The 18,578-nt window shown below is 46.4% G+C and overlaps 1 protein-coding gene across 3 annotated transcripts in view; it reads left to right on the top strand.

Annotated features, from left to right (window-relative positions):
• The window catches only part of farp1 (FERM, RhoGEF (ARHGEF) and pleckstrin domain protein 1 (chondrocyte-derived)), a 372,795-nt gene that overhangs the window by 199,941 nt on the left and 154,276 nt on the right, over window positions 1-18,578 (top strand). For all 3 annotated transcript variants that reach the window (XM_085998433.1, XM_085998432.1, XM_085998434.1), the window contains exons 3-4: window positions 13,187-13,291; window positions 17,058-17,100. In XM_085998433.1, the coding sequence (XP_085854559.1) occupies window positions 13,187-13,291; window positions 17,058-17,100 (148 nt within the window). The remainder of the gene's footprint in view (window positions 1-13,186; window positions 13,292-17,057; window positions 17,101-18,578) is intronic.

Raw genomic sequence — 18,578 nt, 5'->3', positions numbered from 1 at the left:
AAATTGTGCAGTCTCATTCCTACAGGTAGTAAATTGTTCTTTTAAAAATATTTTAATATTTATTCTCTCTCTCTTAATCCAATCTTTCTTTTCCCCCCTTTATTTCTCTCTCTGTACCTGATTTGACTCTAATTCACCCGATTTCCTCCTCCATCGTTCCTCTGTTTCTTTCTCAATCCTTAAATCTCATGGGCTAAGGAGACAGACTGTTGGTCCCGTCGTTCACCGAGGTCCCAGATGCCCCATTGCCCTTGCACTCCCAGCAAGATACTGCGCAAAGTTTTTCCCAGCTGGAGGGTACGGAAACAAGCACGCCACGCGACGCCCCACTCCAGCAAGCTCAGGGCCGGTTAGTATTAATTGTCCTTCTGGAAAAACAAATGCAATTTTGCTTTCAAAAGATCTTGTGCTATTCAAACCTATTTGCATTAACTACGATAACCAGAATAGGCATTTAGTAGTGTTCTTCTAAAACACCTAAATTGGCGAAAGTGACTGGTGTTGGGATAAGGTTCTATGGGAGCATAAACACCAGCATGAACCAGTTGGGCCAAATGGCCTGTTTCTGTGCTGTACATCGAGGTAATTCTATGTAAAGCACTTATAGTATCAACAAATGTAAGAAGTCACACAACACCAGGTTATAGTCCAACAGTTTTATTTGAAATCACAAGCTTTCAGAGCGCTGCTCCTTTGTCAGGTGAAGTGGAGAGATGCATAAAAACACAGTTTATATAGTCAGAGAATAATGTCAGATGATTACAGGTAATCTTTCTAACTGCCATTTATCACACATCGGCAGAGAGATAATCACAGCAATCAAAGGTGTGAATGGTGTCCAAACAGGAAAGTCAGGAAAACATTACATCAAAGAACAATGAGGTGGGGTCACAAGGGGTCAAATGTTGCAGATGCTGGGGTCTGTATGAAAAACAAAACATTCACACCTTTGATTGCTGTGATTATCTCTCTGCCGAGGTGTGATAAATGGCAGTTAGAAAGATTACCTGTAATCATCTGGCATTATTCTCTGACTATATAAGCTGTGTCTTTATGCATCTCTCCACTTCACCTGACGAAGGAGCAGCGCTCCGAAAGCTTGTGATTTCAAATAAAACTGTTGGACTATAACCTGGTGTTGTGTGACTTCTTACATTTGTCCACCCCAGTCCAACACCGGCATCTCCACACCAGTATCAACAAAAACCAATGATGTGCTGCAGAGAAAGAATTGTCCCACTGTTGGCAGGTATAATCGTGTCAAATGCCAAAGAATTTCATTCAGACTTGTTACAGTATAATCCTTTGGACAAGGGCAGCAGGCGCATGGGAACACCACCACCTCCCAAGTTTCCCTCCAAGTCACACACCATCCTGACTTGCAAATGTATCGGCCGATCCTTCATCGTCGCTGGGTCAAAATCCTGGAACTCCCTCCCTAACAGCGCTGTGGGAGCACCTTCATCACACGGACTGCAGCGGTTCAAGAAGGCGGCTCACCACCACATTCTCAAGGGTAACTAGGGGGATGGGCAATAAATGCTGGCATTGCCAGCGACGCCCACAACCCAAGAATGAATAATGTAAATGAGTGGCTGGTACAGTATCTCGGGCTAATTGACTGCTTAGTAGCACTTGGGTGTAAAATTTGGTGTGGGGAGGATCACACACACCTTACAGAACCTGTCTGTATGGTTAGGAAATTGGATGGGTTCCATTACAGGCATGGCACTACCTGATTTCACTCTCTCTGCTGAATCCAGGCGATCCTCAACACCCGAGTGATAAGAGGACACCTGCCCCTTTGACTATGCCGCCATCGTAACTAAGCACGATCTTGTCGTCAACTGGTATTTGCACACACCTTTTTGTACTGATGTTACCAGATAGGTGTCAGCCGTGGCTCAGTGGGCAGCACCCTCACCTCTGAGTCAGAAGGTTGTGGGTTCACGTCCCACTCCAGGGACTTGAGCACAAAAATCCAGGCTGACACTCCCAGTGCAGTGCTGAGGGAGTGCTGCACTGTTGGAGGTGCCGTCTTTCAGATGCAACGTTAAACCGAGGCCCCGTCTGCTCTCTCGGGTGGACGTAAAAGATCCCGCGGCACTTGATATGAATCTTGCCATTCATGTAGAAATGACATGAAATATACTGGGCGGCCTGCTGGTGGTGCTGTCCAGGGAGAGTATAAATACTCTCTTAGGACATTTTGTAAACAGGAACTAGTGAAGGACAACTAGACTTCCATGTTGTGAAACAGTCGATTAAAGCCTTGTTTAATACTCTGACCAAGTGCCTAGTAGTTTTCTTACATCAGCACTGTTTCGAAGAATAGAGGGGGAGTTCTCCCCAGTGTCCTGGGCCAATATTTATCCCTCAATAAACATCACTAAAAAACATCATCTGGTCATTATGACATTGCTGTTTGTGGGAGCTTGCTGTGCGCAGATTGGCTGCCGCGTTTCCCACATTACAACAGCGACTGCACTCCAAACAGTACTTCATTGGCTGTAAAGCGCTTTGAGACGTCCGGTGGTCGTGAAAGGCGCTATAGAAATGCAAGTCTTTTTTTTTCTTTAGCGACAAAGACCCAAAACTCTGCCTGTTTCTCCCACCCGTTATAACCTGGGATCACTTGAGAGCAATTGTGCCTGCTTTAAAAAAAAAAAAATGAGTTTACTAAGTTTCTAATTTTAGGTCTGTAGGAATATTTCTGGATCAAGATATGCCAATCATATCCTGTGGAATAGTTATTAATTGTTATTAATTGGAGTATAACAGATTTCTATTATTGGCAATCCAGCTGGAATTCACCTTGATTATCCTAGTACAGTAACACCAAGTGCTGTCCACTCGGGAGCTCAATCCTGCTTCTTAAAACACAAAAAGATCTCCTCAGCAGAATTGCAGTGAAGTATTGCATTCTTCTTTTCAGCTTTCGGATGAGGCGTTAAACCGAGGCCCCCGTCTGCCCGCTCTCGGGTGGACGTAAACTATTTCGAAGAGGAGCCGGGGGTGGGGGGGGGGGGGGGCGGAGTTCTCCCCCGGTGTCCTGGGGCCAAGATTGATCCCTTAACCAGCATTGTTAAAAACAGATTATCTGGTCGTTTATCACATTGCTGATAGTGGGAGCTTGCTATGCGCAAATTGGCTGCCGCGTTTCCTGCATTACAACAGCGACTGCACTGCAAAAGTGCTTCGTTGGCTGTAAAGCACTTTGGGACGTCCTGAGGTTGTGAAAGGCGCTATAGAAATGCAAATCTGTTCATTTTCCTTTCTTGAACTATGCCAGTTATCTAACTAGGTGATGAACAGCCTCGAGTAGCAGGCATGGCCTGCAGAGACCAGATAAGTATTTAAATTGGTTTTATGCAACGGCAGCACAGAACACTTGCCCTCTACAATAATTCACCTTGTAATTGAGAGCAGCATTGATGAATCTACATGATAGATCTGTGAAGTCCAGGTAATTATATTTAAAATCTGAATTGAAGTGTAAAACTGAAGATCTGGCCTGGAACTTAAAAGCTAAACACGAGCTTCAGAAAGAATGATTACATTTAGTGGCAGTACAGTTAGGTCGCAACTTGGCAATCTTTTAACTGGCTTCTGGAATCAAAAAGGTTATTTTTTTCTGACCTACACTGGCTCCCGGTCCGGCATTGCCTCGATTTTAAAGTTCTCATCCTTGTTTTCAAATCCCTCCATGGCCTCGCCGCCTCCCTATCTCTGTAACCTCCTCCAGTCCTACAACCCTCCGAGACCTCTGCGCTCCTCCAATTCTGGCGTCTTGCACACCCTTGAATTCCTTTCTCCTTAAACTCTGGAATTCCCTCCCTAAACCTCTCCGCCTCGCTACCTCTCTCTCCTCCTTTAAGACGCTCCTTAAAACCCACCTCTTTGACCAAGCTTTTGCTCACCTGTCCTAATATCTCCTTACGTGGCTCGGTGTCAAATTTTGTTTGATTACGCTCCTGTGATGCACCTCGGGACCTATTAACTATATGTTAAAGACGTTGTATAACGCATGGTGTTGTTGAAATAAATCCTCCTTTTCTGCTAATTTTCTCCCCTCTTTACCCAGAGAGTGGTGAGAATGTGGAACTCGCTACCACAGGGAGTGGCTGAAGCGAATAGTATCGGTGCTTTCAAGGGGAAGCTAGATAAACACACGAGGGAGAAAGGAATAGAATGTTAACTAGATAGGGTGAGATGAAGTAAATAGCATGGGAGGAGGCTCGTGTGGAACATAAACACCAGCCTAATGGCCTGTTTCTGTGCTGTAAATATTAATTCCATGGAAGGCATTGACTCCTTGCAGCACTGTCTGATACCTCGCCCATGTAGTAATATTCACGAGTGAGCCTCGGCAGTGAGTGTTGGCGGGATATTCGACTCTACGAGAAGATGGGGGAAGCAACACAGCCAAGGCACATCCTGTGCTCACCTGATGTGTGGACAAGCGGGCCTCCAGCATGGGCTGCTGGATACTAATAAGGTACAGACACACTCAGAGACGTTCATCTCTCTAATCTACAGTCACTGAAAACAAGTGTAAGGGCTCCGATGGCCACCTTGGTGGAGATCAGCTACTGACCACATATTGGGGAATGGACCCGAGACCCTGCTGATATGTGTCAGCTGTGGCTCAGTGGGCAGCCCTCTCGCCTCTGAGTCAGAAGGTTGTAGGTTCAAGTCCCACTCCAGAGACTTTGAGTACACAAATCTAGGCTGACACCCCAGTGCAGTGCTGAGGGAGTGCTGCACTGTTGGAGGTGCCGTCTTTCAGATGAGATGTTAAACCGAGGCCCCGTCTGCTCTCTCAGGTGGGCAAAAAAGATCCCATGGCCATTATTTGAAGAAGAGCTGGAGAGTTATTTCTTCACTCGGAGGGTGGTGAATCGTTGGAATTCTCTATCCCAGAGGGCTGTGGACGCTCAGTCGTTGAGTACATTCAAGGCTGAGATCGATGGATTTTTGAATATCCAGGAATATGGGGATGGGGCAGGAAAGTGGAGTTGAGGTCGATGATCAGTCATGATCTTATTGAATGGCGGAGCAGGCTCGAGGGGCCATATGGCCGACTCCTGCTCCTAATTCTTATGTTATGTTATCCTGGCCAATATTTATCCCTCAGACAACATGAAAACAAAACATTATGGGGTCATTATCAACAGCAACAACAACTTGTATTTATATAGCGCCTTTAACGTAGTAAAATGTCCCAAGACGCTGCGCAGGAGTATTTTAAGACAAAAAATTTGACACCGAGCCACTTAAGAATAAATTCAGGCAGGTGACCAAAAGCTTGGTCAAAGAGGTAGGTTTTAAGGAGCGTCTTAAAGGAGGAAAGAGAGGTAGCGAGGCGGAGAGGTTTAGGCAGGGAATTCCAGAGCTTAGGGCCTAGGCAGCTGAAGGCACGGCCACCAAAGGTTGAGCAATTATAATCAGGGATCCTCGAGGGCAGAATTAGAGGAGCGCAGATATCTCGGGGGGAGGGGGATGGGGTTGTAGGGCTGGAGGTGGTTACAGAGATAGGGAGGGGCGAGGCCATGGAGGGATTTGAAAACAAGGATGATAATTTTGAAATCGAGGCGTTGCTTAACCGGGAGCCAATGTAGGTCAGCGAGCACACGGGAGATGGGCGAACAGGACTTGGTGTGAGTTAGGACACGGGCAGCCGAGTTTTGGATGACCTCAAGTTCACATTGCTGTCTGTGGGAGCTTGCTGTGCGCAAATTGGCTGCCGCGTTTCCTACATTACAACAGCGACTACATTTCAAAAAGTACTTCATTGGCTGTAAAGCGCATTGGGACGTCCGGTGGTTGTGAAAGGCGCTATAGAAATGCAAGTTTTTTTCTTTTACAGTTTCGCTCAGTAACTCCTTGAATCGTCGGAGGACCTGTAAAGGTTCCTTTTATGAGCGGTGACTGAAGCGCAGCCTTTCCCTCATCCAGAATGGAATAGGCTTCATGCCAGGCTGGTTTGTTTCTCGGCCTGGTATTGGTCAGTTCAGTGGGTTACAGTGGAAGTAGAACCATCCAGTTGTGTCACACGCAGCTTGTTTTGTTCATGTACTATCATGTTTAGATTACCACAAGTCAAAGTGGTTCTTTAATAGCTTTGGTTGCTGGTGCTGCGAAATCTGCCCTCTTTGTATTACAGGGCAGATTCCACAGTGCTGAGGTAATGAAGACGTGCGCAGTTGCACGAGAGCCACATATTCGAGACTTGGCCAATCATTCCCCTCCCCTCCCCTCTCCCCTGCCCTGAGAGCCGGGGAAGGTTCATAAAGGCCAATGATTGGGAAACGGCAATATTGGCCTGTTATTGCCTTTCTTACCTTTAGACTCAACTATTCCAATGCTCCCTCCTTGTGTCAACCGTGGCTTAGTGGGTATCACCCTCGCCTCTGAGTCAGTACTAGCAAAATTAATGGGACTAAAAGTCGATAAATCCCAAGGACCGGATGACCTACATCCTAGGGTTTTGAAAGAGGTGGCCATTGGGATAGTGGACGCATTGGTTGTCATCTTCCAAAATTCTGTAGATTCTGGAACGGTTCCTGCAGATTGGAGGATAGCAAATGTAACCCCGCTATTTAAGAAAGGAGGGAGAGAGAAAACGGGGAACTACAGACCTGTTAGCCTCACATCAGTAGTTGGGAAAATGCTGGAATCTATTATAAAGGATGCAATAACTGGGCACTTAGAAACTAATAGTAAGATTGGGCCGAGTCAACATGGATTTATGAAAGGGAAATCCTGTTTAACAAACCTATTGGAGTTCTTTGAGGATGTAACTAGTAGAGTCGACAAAGGGAAGCCAGTAGATGTGGTGTATCTGGATTTTCAGAAGGCCTTCGATAAGGTCCCACACAAGAGGTTGGTGAACAAAGTTAGGGCACATGGAATTGGGGGTAATATACTAGCATGGATTGAGAATTGGTTAACAGACAGAAAACAAAGAGTAGGGATAAACGGGTCTTTTTCAGGATGGCAGTCTGTGACTAATGGAGGATCGGTACTTGGGCCCCAGCTATTCACAATCTATATCAATGATTTGGATGAGGGGACTAAATGTAACATTTCCAAATTTGCTGATGATACAAAGCTAGGTGGCAGTGTCAGTTGTGAAGAGGATGTGAAGAGGCTTCAAGGGGATCTCGACAGGCTCAGTGAGTGGGCGAGAACATGGCAGATGGAATATAATGTGGATAAATGTGAAGTTATCCACTTTGGTAGAAAAAACAGAAAGGCAGAGTATTTCCTAAATGGTGAAAGATTGGGGAATGCAGATGCTCAAAGGGACCTGGGTGTCCTTGTACATGAGTCACTGAAAGTGAATGTGCAGGTGCAGCAAGCCATTAGGAAGGCAAATAGTATGTTGGTCTTCATTACAAGAGGATTTGAGTACAGGAGTAAAGAAGTCTTACTCCAATGATATAGGGCCTTGGTGAGACCACACCTGGAGTAACTGTGTACAATTTTGGTCTCCTTACCTAATGAAGGATATACTTGCCATAGAGGGTGTGCAACGAAGGTTCACGAGATTGATTCCTGGGATGGCGGGACTGTCATATGAGAAGAGATTGAGTAAACTAGGCCTGTATTCTCTTGAATTCAGAAGAATGAGAGGGGATCTCATTGAAGCATACAAAATTATTACAGGGTTTGATAGGGTGGATGCTGGGAGAATGTTTCCCTTAGCTGGGGAGTCTAGAACCAGGGGCCACAGCCTCAGGGTAAAGGGTAGGCCATTCAGGACTGAGATGAGAAGAAATTTCTTCACACAGAGGGTGGTGAATCTTTGGAATTCTCTACCCCAGAGGGCGGTGGAGACTCAGTCATTGGGTATATTCAAAACAGAAGTCGATAGATTTCTGACCAGTAAGGGCATCAAGGGATATGGCGATAGGGCCGGTGAATGGAGTTGAGGCAGAAGATCAGCCATGATCTCATTGAATGGCGGAGCAGGCTCGAAGGGCCGAATGGCCGACCCGTGCTCCTATTTCTTATGTTCTTACGTAGGAGGATTGTGGGTTCAAGTCCCCACTCCAGAGATTTGAGCACAAAAATCTAGGCTGACACTCCCAGTGCAGTGCTGAGGGAGCGCTGCACTGTCGGAGGTGCCGTCTTTCGATGAGGTGTTAAACCGAGGCCCCTTCTGCCCTCTCAGGTGGACGTAAAAGATCCCATGGCACTATTTTGAATAAGTGCAGGGGAGTTCTCCCCAGTGTCCTGGCCAATATTTATAAGAACATAAAAAATAGGAGCAGGAGTGGGCAATTCGGCCCCTCGAACCTGCTCCGCCATTCAATAAGATCATGGCTGATCATCGACCTCAACTCCACTTTCCCGCACTATCCCCATATCCTTTAATTGTCTTCGTTCCCAAAAATTTATCGACCTCTGACTTGAATGTACTCAATGACTGAGCATCCACAGTTCTCTGGGGTAGAGAATTAACCCTCAATCAACATCAGCAAAACTGATTATCCGGTCATTATCACATCGCTGTTTATGGGAGCTTGCTGTGCGCAATTGGCTACCACGTTTCCCACATTACAACAGTGACTACACTTCAAAAGTACTTCATTGGCTGTAAAGCACTTTGGGACGTCCGGTGGTTGTGAAAGGCCATCCTCCCACCTTGCACCCACTGTAAACTTGAGCTCCTCCAAAACTGCCCTTATCCTAACTCGCACCAAGTCCTGTTCGCCCATCACCCCCTGTGCTCGGTGGCCTACCTTGGCTCCCAGTCCAGAAAAACCTCAAATATAAAATTCTCAACCTTGTGTTCAAATCCCTCCATGGCTTCTCCCGTCCCTATCTCTCTAATCTCCTCCAGTCCTACAACCCTCCGAGATCTCTGCACTCCTCCAATTCTGGCTTCTTGCGCATCTCCGATTTTCATCGCTCCAACATTGGTGGCCGTGCCTACAGCTGCCTGGACCCTAAGCTCTGGAATTCCCTCCCTAAACTCGGGGTGGGGGATGCGCACGAGGCCAGAATTGGAGGAGCGCAGAGATCTCAGCGGGTTGTAGGGGCTTAAGGAGGTTACAGAGATTACCGAAGACCTACCTGATCTTCATGGCTCGGTTTTATGCTGTTTGAAGTGCAACTGACCCGTTGCAGAGCCGAAGATTCTTTTGTTACGAGGAGGGTGGGAAGCTGGTTTGGGAGTGGCCTGATATCCGTGTGCGATGAGGTATGATTTCAGAGGTTAGCTGCCTCAAGCAGCAGTATTAATGCCAGGATTTCTTACAGTGCTTGGGCACTGAGCAAATCCTCCATGTTGCAAATATCTACAAGCATAAGGATGATGGGCTGCAGACAGTTTTAGTTTAGATGTAGAATGCTCCAGATGGGGACTGAAAGACAATGTTATGTTCTTCAGTATGATGAGATTTGTATCACTTCTGCTTTCTCATTGCCATCGTTTATGTATTTCTCCTTGTTGTCAAGTGCAAGGGGGAAAAATTCAGTATCGCCCCGTTTGGGCGCCATTATCGGCCATGCGCAAAGTTTAGCACCTGGCGCTAATTATCATCTCTGATGGCAAACTTGGCTTTTATCGCCCCTGGAGGTGATTGGAGCGCTAAATCAGGCACTTCACACCTGTCTTAAGGCGCAAAGGCCGAGGAGCGAGGCGCTACCTCAGAGCGCAGGCGAAGCAAGGAAAGTCAAATCAAAATGAACCTGCAAAGTGCTGCTCAGTACCCAAAACTCCTTCACACAGCGTTGAATCTCTCCAGAAGTCTCTCTCTCTCTCTCTCTCAGAATGCGTGGTGCAAAAATGTCACCAACAAAAAAAGGCAGGACGCGGTCACCTTTAAATAGCGCTCCCCCAGTCCCTTTCCGACTGCAAAACGCTCCCCTCAACCTGTCGTTGCTAGCGGCAGGCGGTAAGGCAGGGGGCGTCACTCAATATCCGGTCCGGGGCACTACTGGGGTGTTGCGCACTCGACTGACGTCACGATCTGACGGCGCAGGAGATCGTGACGGTAGTGTTTAACACCGCCGCAAAATGCCTAGTTAATTTCGTGAGCGGTGCAAACATCGCCGCGCCCGGGCGCTCGTTGCTTTGCGTCCCATTAGTGCCCTCTTAAGGCGCTAACGGGAGGCGCAAACAACTGAATTTCCCCCCCCCCCCAAGTATCTAAATAACCTGGCTGGCAATTTTAACCTTCTCTTTTCAACACTTGACTTAATGAAGTTATCTTGTCACTGTGACCCACTCTGTGAAATAGGTATAGTTCTGGTCCCGTGGGCCTCCCTTCACAGCACAGTGTCTTCACTTGTAACTGAATTCCCATGAAACTGAAGGTACAGAATCCACAAGGAAGAAGGAATTGAGACCCAAGTGTAGACCTCGGCAGACTGCCTAGTGTGGACAGCTATAGGGGGAGGTGAATGAAAAGCCTTGGGTCATGATCATATTCTGTAAAGTATCTGGTCTGTTTTTGGAATGGGGCTGTGCTGGTAGTCAATCGTTCTTTTCGACTTGCAAGGTTGAACAATGAACGGTGCATTCGATCCCCGCGATACGATAGTTTGACTTTGATCGCAAGAGTGATAAAGTTTCGTTTCTTTCCCTTGAGGATTTGCTGTTGAAACCTCATGAGGCACAATCTAGTCCAGGGTTGCCAACTTTGGTTGGTCATATTCCTGGGGGACTCCAGGGAAAATCGAGGGATATGGGGATGGGGGAGGGAAAGTGGAGTTGAGGTGGAAGATCAGCCGTGACCTTATTGAATGGCGGAGCAGGCTCGAGGGGCCGAATGGCCGACTCCTGATTCTTATGTTCATCACATGACTGCCAGCTACCAACTGCCCCGCCCACACACTCCCACCATTGGTCGCCCGACATGCCCCGCCTTCCCACGGCCAATCGGCACATGAATAGACTCTTCAGTACCCGATTGGATGATTCTTGACTTGTCAGTCAAACAGCTTTTTTTTTTACCCATGACCAATACAGGAAACTTTCGATTTACCGGCACCTAAATAACCGGAAACCTCGGTTAACCGGCAAAATTCAGGTTTTACTTCATATTGTCTTTGCCTTCTTCCATCTGTTGCTGTGCAAGGGTGTGGCTGCAGCTGTTGCTAAGCTGCAGAGATGCTTGGAACTTATGGCCATTGTTCTACAGTTGTTGCTAAGCAACAGGGTTTGTTGCTTTATACGGAGCTGTCAGCTCTCCCTACCTTTTACTGTAGCGTTCGGTTATCCGGAATTTTTGATGAACCGGCACCACGTCGGTCCCGTCCGTGCCGGATAAAAACAGTTTCCTGTATATTTATACATAATAAACCAATGTGGTCAAAATGTTTACTTTAAAAACACAATTCTTCCATTCCATTCCCCTGGGGTTTTTTTTAAATTTATTCGTTCGTGGGATGTGGGCGTCGCTGGCCAGGCCGACATTTATTGCCCATCCCTAGTTGCCCCTCGAGAAGGTGGTGGTGAGCCGCTGCCTTGAACCGCTGCAGTCCGTGTGGTGAAGGTTCTCCCACAGTGTTGACTATTGTCATAGTGGTTTGGTACAACCATTGCAGAGGGTAGGAAGAATCAACCACATTGCTGTGGGTCTGGCGTCACATTTCGGCCAGACCGCGTAAAGATGACAGATTTCCTTCCCTAAAGGACATTAGTGAATCAGATGGGTTTTTATGTCCACTAATGGTCACCATTAATGATGTTAGCTTTTTATTCCAGATTTATTTAATTGAATTTAAATTCTCTAGCTGCCTGTGGTGGGATGTGAACTCACGTCTCTGGATCATTAGTGCAGGTCTCTGGATTACTAGCCCAGTGACATTACCACTATGCTGTCGTACCCCAGCAGCAAGTGTCCTGAAGATTAATCTTCAAATCCTGGAGGGTTGGCAACCCAAATTTAGTAACAGCAGCGATTATCTGCTGCTCATTGGGGTTTCTGTCCATATTACTATTATTTCCACGTGTCATTATCTTTGCTTTAAGTTGCTTATGTGGTATCTTAACAAACGTCTTTTGAAAATCCATATAAACTACATCCACCGAATTTCATTTATCCTCCATCTCTTAACTACTTCAAAGAATTTTATAAAGTTGGTCAAGCACGGCCTACTTTTTAGAAAGCCGTGCTGACTGGCCCTGATTCGCTCATGTTTTTCCACAGGTCGTTGGGTATTAAGAGTTAGGGAATCAAGGCGGGTAGATGGAGTTCAGGCACAGACCGGCCAAGATCCAATTGTTTGGCAGAACAGGTTCGAGGGGCTGAATGGCCATATCCTGTTCTTGTGTTCCTAAGTGCTCAGTAATTTCATCCCGTATTACAGGCTCAAGTAGTTCACCAACAGCTGAAGTAAGACTTAACCGGCCTATCATTTCCTGGATTATTATCCTTGTCTCTTTTGAAGGTGGGGAGGGGGGAGAAGAAGTCACATTTTTCACCATCCACTCTTCTGGCACAATTTCCTTTTGCCAAATAATTTTTGAAGTTTATATAGTCAGAGCTACTTCCCAGCTTCCATCAGGATCCTCAACCGTCACGTCCCAGTGATTTGTGTCTCTGAAGTTTAGTACCATCCCCTTGAATAATAATCTACCCTGGCATTCCTACAGCCACCTCTGAAGGGCCGACACTCTCCATATCCACCTCCTTTCTGCAAAGCCGTGGCTCAGAGGGCAGCATACTTGCCTCTTGAGTCAGAAGGTTGTGGGTTCAAGTCCCACTCCAGAGACTCGAGCACAAAAATCCAGGCTGACACTCCAGTGCAGTACTGAGGGAGTGCTGCACTGTCGGAGGTGCTGTCGTTCGGATGAGATGTTAAACCGAGGCCCCGTCTGCTCTCTCAGGTGGACGTAAAAGATCCCACGGCCACTATTACGAAGAAGAGCAGGGGAGTTATCCCCGGTGTCCTGGTCAATATTTATTACTCAGTACAGCCAATGAAGAGCTTTTTGTAATGTAGGAAACACGGCAGCCAATTTGCGCACAGCAAGCTCCCACAAACAGCAATGTGATAAATGACCAGATAATCTCTTTGCGATGTGGGTTGAGGAAAAACTATTGGCCAGGATACACTCATTTCACAAATAACTATATTGCTGGTTGATGAATAAATCTTTGCTTATTTTTTTTGGATATTTTTAATATCGTACAGACTCTTAACAATTTTTTGTTGCTCTTTACAGCTAAAGGCCTCCGGGAAGCTTCTGATGGATATGATCTGCCACAACCTTAACCTAGTTGAGAGTGATTACTTTGCACTGGAGTTTCTAGACCATCGAAAGGTTATGGTATGTAAAATAAAATGTTACCATATGGGATACGGTAGTACAGGTAGACTATCCTTTATCCGAACTTCCGAAAACCTCTAAAAACCGAAAGTTTTTTCGTTCAGCGTAAGTCGTGCGCACGACATGACCAGAGTGGCGCACGACTTACGCTGAGCAGGGCAGAGGGTCACAGAGTTCCCTCCTGGGTAGGAGATTGCAGGCCGAGCCGGGCAGTGTGAAGGAGGTACTGGGAGAGTGAACCCGACAATACAGCGGCCCGTCCGATATTCTTTTCTCCACCCCCCACCCGACCCGACCCGACCCGTCCGATATTCTTTTCTCCCCCCTGACCCGACCCGACCCCGACCCGAACCGCAGCCCGTCCGATATTCTTTTCTCCCGCCGACCCCCACCCCCGACCCCCCGCCGACCCCAACCCCCCGCCGACCCCGACCCCCCGCCGACCCCGACCCCCCACAAACCCCCACCCCCGACAAATTTCCCAATACCTTCTGAAATCCGAAAAATTCCAAAAACCGAAACTCAGCTGGTCCCAAGGTTTTCGGATAAAGGATAGTGTACCTGTATAGTGGTTAAGTTACTGGACTAGTAATCCAATTCAGAATTTAAATTCAGTTAATTAAATAAATCTGGAATAAAAAGCTAGTATCGGTAACGATGACCATGATTGTCATAAAAACCCCATCTGGTTCACTAATGTCCTTTAGGGAAGGAAATCTGCTGCCTTTGCCCCGGTCTGACCGCTTATGTGACTCCAGACCCACGGCCATGTGGTTGACTCTTAACGGCCCTCTAGTGGCCGAGCGAGCCACTCGGTTGACCCAAACCACTACAAAGAGGCATCATGGTGGTTCAAGAAGACGGCTCACCGCCACCTTCTTGAGGGCAATTAGGGATGGGCAATAAATGCTGGGCCTTGTCACATCCCGTTTCCTCCATCTGCCATTACAAAATGGATCCCCTTAAAAACGAAGCGCATACTAGGACAGTCTGACTATACTTCACTGAAATACTGCAATGTAGAGTTAAAGAGTTCTTGTTTGTTAGTGTATTTATCCTTGTACAAATTATTTTCCCCCGTAAATGATCATGAATCCTGCATAAACGGACGCTCCCAAGAAAGGGACACTTGCAAAAAAATAAATAAATAAAAATGGGCGCTTATTGAAAGACCCGAATAACTTGCAAAGTAAAATGTGCAAGAGACTCTTTATTTAAGGAAGGATATACTTGCATTGGAGGCAGTTCAGGGAAGGTTCACGAGGTTGATTCCGGAGATGAAGGGGTTGTCTTATGAAGAAAGGTTGAGCAGGTTGGGCCTATACTCATTGGAGTTTAGAAGAATGAGAGGTGATCTTATTGAAACATGTAAGATTCTGAGGGGGCTTGACAGGGTAGATGCTGCGAGGATGTTTCCCCTCGTGGGGGAATCTAGAACTAGGGGGCATAGTTTTAGGATAAGAGGGCACCCTTTTAAAACGGAAATGAGGAATTTCTTCTCTCGGAGGGTCGTGAATCTTTGGAATTCTCTTCCCCAGAGAGCTGTGCAGGCTGGGTCATTGAATATATTCAAGGTGGAGATAGACAGATTTTTGAATGGGAAGGGAGTCAAGGGTTATGGGGAGCGGGCAGGGAAGTGGAGTTGAGGCTAAGATCAGATCAGCCATGATCTCATTGAATGGCGGAGCAGGCTCGAGGGGCCAAACGGCCTACTCCTGCTCCTACGTCTTATGTTCTTATGTTTTGTTCTTATGAAATGATGAACTACGGACAGGCTTCAATGCGCTGAGTGCCTTTCACAGCTTAAAACAGGGACACTGCCGGTCAGCGCGAGGCAGCAGCGGGCTTTTTGTGAAAGGAACGTCCCTTGCGGAGTGACGAGCTCTTTACCCAGCGTGCATATTGTCTCTGGGATTGAAGGCTGGCGCGGTTCTGTCCCAGGTGAGAGAGCGCTTTCTCTGCCATTACAGATGCTGGATAAAGAACTCCTCATTCTACTCAAAATGTTTACGGTGCATACAATGCCCATTTTGAAAATAAGGGCTCCTGCAAAAGTAGGGCTGCTGATGCACGTTCCTACGGTGCCTGTAATTTGCAGGTTTCACTGTGCCAATTATGGAATGGTTCACCCACACAGATGGCATTTCATTTTTACCCCTCCACATTTCTCCTAAGATATTCATCCCGCAGGCATTGACTCCCGATGGGAATTATTTTACTGGTGCCAAGCAGCCTCTGATACCTTGTCAAAGTACGGAAGGTTGGGGCGGGGTTATCCCAGCCTAGTCTAATCCTGGTTTCTCCCAGTGAACATACGTACTTGGTGAATTGACTGGTACAAATGTGCAAAAGCCAGTGAATAATGCAGTCACTTCCTGCTCATGGTGATAACTAAAGTACTGCTTTCAGTTCTGGGCACCGCACCTCAGGAAGGTCAGCAGCACAGATTCACCAGCATGATACCCGCGGCTAAAAGGGTTGAAGTATGGGGACAGGTTGCCCTTGAGTATAGAAGATTAAGGGGTGATCTAATTGAGGTGTTTAAGATGATTAAAGGAGTTGATAGGGTCGAGAGAGAGAAACTATTTCCTCTGGTGGGGGGAGTCCAGAACAAGGGGGCAGAACCTTAAAATTAGAGCCAGGTCGTTCAGGGGTGATGTCAGGAAGCACTTCTTCACACAAAGGGTGGTGGAAATCTGGAACTCTCTCCCCCAAAACGCCATTGACCCGTCCTGGGATACGGTCCCACAGACGCCCTCTGTTACTTTGCCCAAATAACCAGCCTTCATGTGTGAGCTCAGCTGGTGAGCATCAGCGGGAGAGAACACCACCAGTCAGTCTAGTGTTGCCATGGTTTTAGTTACAAAAAGGAATCCTAAGGTAGTCCAATCAGGGACTAAATTACAGCAGGCATGTGGTAAAGGGTTAAATTACGAGGACAGGTTGCACAGACTGGGCTTGTATCCCCTCGAGTATAGAAGGTTAAGGGGTGATCTAATCGAGGTGTTTAAGATGATTAAAGGCGTTGATAGGGTAGAGAGAGAAACTATTTCCTCTGGTGGGGGGAGTCCAGAACAAGGGGGCATCACCTTAAAATTAGAGCCAGGCCGTTCAGGGGTGATGTCAGGAAGCACTTCTTCACACAAAGGGTGGTGGAAATCTGGAACTCTCTCCCCCCAAAAAAGCTGTTGAGGCTGGGGGGTCAATTGAAAATGTCAAAACTGAGATTGATCGACTTTTGTTGGGCACGTGTATTAAGGGCTACGGAACCAAGGCGGGGAGATGGAGTTAAGATACAGATCAGCCGTGATCTAATTGAAGGGCGGGACAGGCTCGAGGGGCTGAATGGCCTCCTCCTGTTCCTATAACAGTAAAACTGGTGTTGGTATCAAGAGCTTAAAAAAGTACTTAAAATTTGATGTAATTCAAATGATGTGAATATTTAAGAAAAATGATTTAACATCAGCTTCTTTCTCACAAGTAGTCTGATGCAATAGCACAAAATCGCTTCATTCAGAACAATGGAACATCATTTTGACAAGTAAAGTAATTCAACCTGATCCCGTCCAACACACACAAATCAGGTCTGCTAGACAGAAAATCGATTTAAAAATAATCCCATTAACGCTAATCAGGTTCAGGTAAATAGCATTAAAGGTCTTTTGAATCCCTTATGCATTGTTCAAACAGAAATCGAAATTGGTTGCTTGAACTATTGTTTAAATATTTGATATCGAATGGTAAATATAAGCTCTTGTACTTTTAGGTGTGGCTGGACCTGTTGAAACCAATTATGAAACAAGTCAGAAGTGAGTATGGTTTCCTTTGTGCGTTCCCTATTGCAGATTGTGCCTTTCTTTCAGATTGGGAGCCCTCCATATGCAGATCACAGTGCCGGTGTTTGAATTCAGCGCATCTATCGTTCCAAAGGGATTTGCTTTTAACTTTCCTTTTTTGGGGGGTGGGTGGGAGGATGAAGGAGATTTAAAATGGGGCATTTATTGCTCATTCATCCATCTTCTCCTTGTCCATAAACCCTAATGGATGAATATTGGCCACGTCCGTAATTTAAAAACTGCCTCGCCAAATTTGAGCCGGGCCTCGGCGGGGTATCCTGCCTTCTGTTGGATATCCAAATCTCTTCAGACAAGACACCGAGATTTGTGAACGTGTTGCTATCTGAGCGTCTGTCCAAAGTCGTGGATGGCTAACCTCAAAAGATTCAAATAGAGTCGCACAGTACAGGAGGAGTCCATTCGGCCCATCGTTAAATATTCATTAAATATATTCACAATTCATTAAATATATTCAAGAAGGAGTTGGATATATTTCTTAAGGCTAAAGGGATCAAGGGAGAAGGCAGGGACAGGGTACTGAGATTGGATGATCAGCCATGATCTCATTGAATGGCGGAGCAGGCTCGAGGGGCCGAATGGCCTACTCCTGCTCCTATCTTCTATGTTTCTATCGTGCCTGTAGCGGCTCTTTGAAAGAGCTCTCCAATTAGTCCCACTCCCCCCTGCTCTTTCCCCATAGCCCTGCAAATGTTTTTATATGTTTAATATTTTTTTATTTATTTTGTATATATATATCACGATTCCCTTTTGAAAGTTACTGTTGAATCTGCTTCCACCACCCTTTCAGGCAGCGCGTTCCAGATCACAACGACTCGCTGAGTAAAATAATGTCTCCTCATCTCCCCTCTGGTTCTTTTACCGATTATTTTAAATCTGTGACACCTGGTTACCGACCCTCCCGCCAGTGGAAAGTAAGCTCTTAAGATTCTAACTTTTTAAGACGGTTAGAGAGAGCAAAAGAAAGAAAGATTGGGGCTCTCACACGGGGAAAAGGCAAACCGGAAATAAAGATGGACAAACTTTTTTTGAAAAGTTTCTTAATTAAAATTTTGTATTAAAGTGGATAAATTTCACACTGCACAAAATTAAAATTAGTTTTCCAGGCCCTTAACATTTGTTCAGCAGTAATAATGCTGTCAAAACCCCAGTTTCACCGAATCCCTTTGGGCCTAACTGTTCGTGGGGAATTTTAACAGTGGTGTTACCGCGGGAAAGCCCAAGTTTTCGGCAGTTTCAATAATTTGGCTGATTTCCCAGATTTCCGGTTCAGTGTTTGGGTGGGGGGGCGGGGGGGGTGTGGGGGAGCACAGCACAGCCTCTGTCAGAGCTGTCAATGACCGTCCGCAACTTCAGGATTTCTGTATCTGTATGCGACTGCGCCACATCCCGAAGTTGCGGTCAGTTTCAAAGGCGGAATGACGGAGAACGCT

Source organism: Somniosus microcephalus, chromosome 10 (genome assembly GCF_052327205.1).
Source record: "Somniosus microcephalus isolate GS21.2 chromosome 10, FLI_Smic_1.0, whole genome shotgun sequence".
Lineage (NCBI taxonomy): Eukaryota > Metazoa > Chordata > Chondrichthyes > Squaliformes > Somniosidae > Somniosus > Somniosus microcephalus.
Note: the sequence above shows the minus strand (reverse complement) of the source record. Positions and strands in the feature narration are given on the sequence as shown.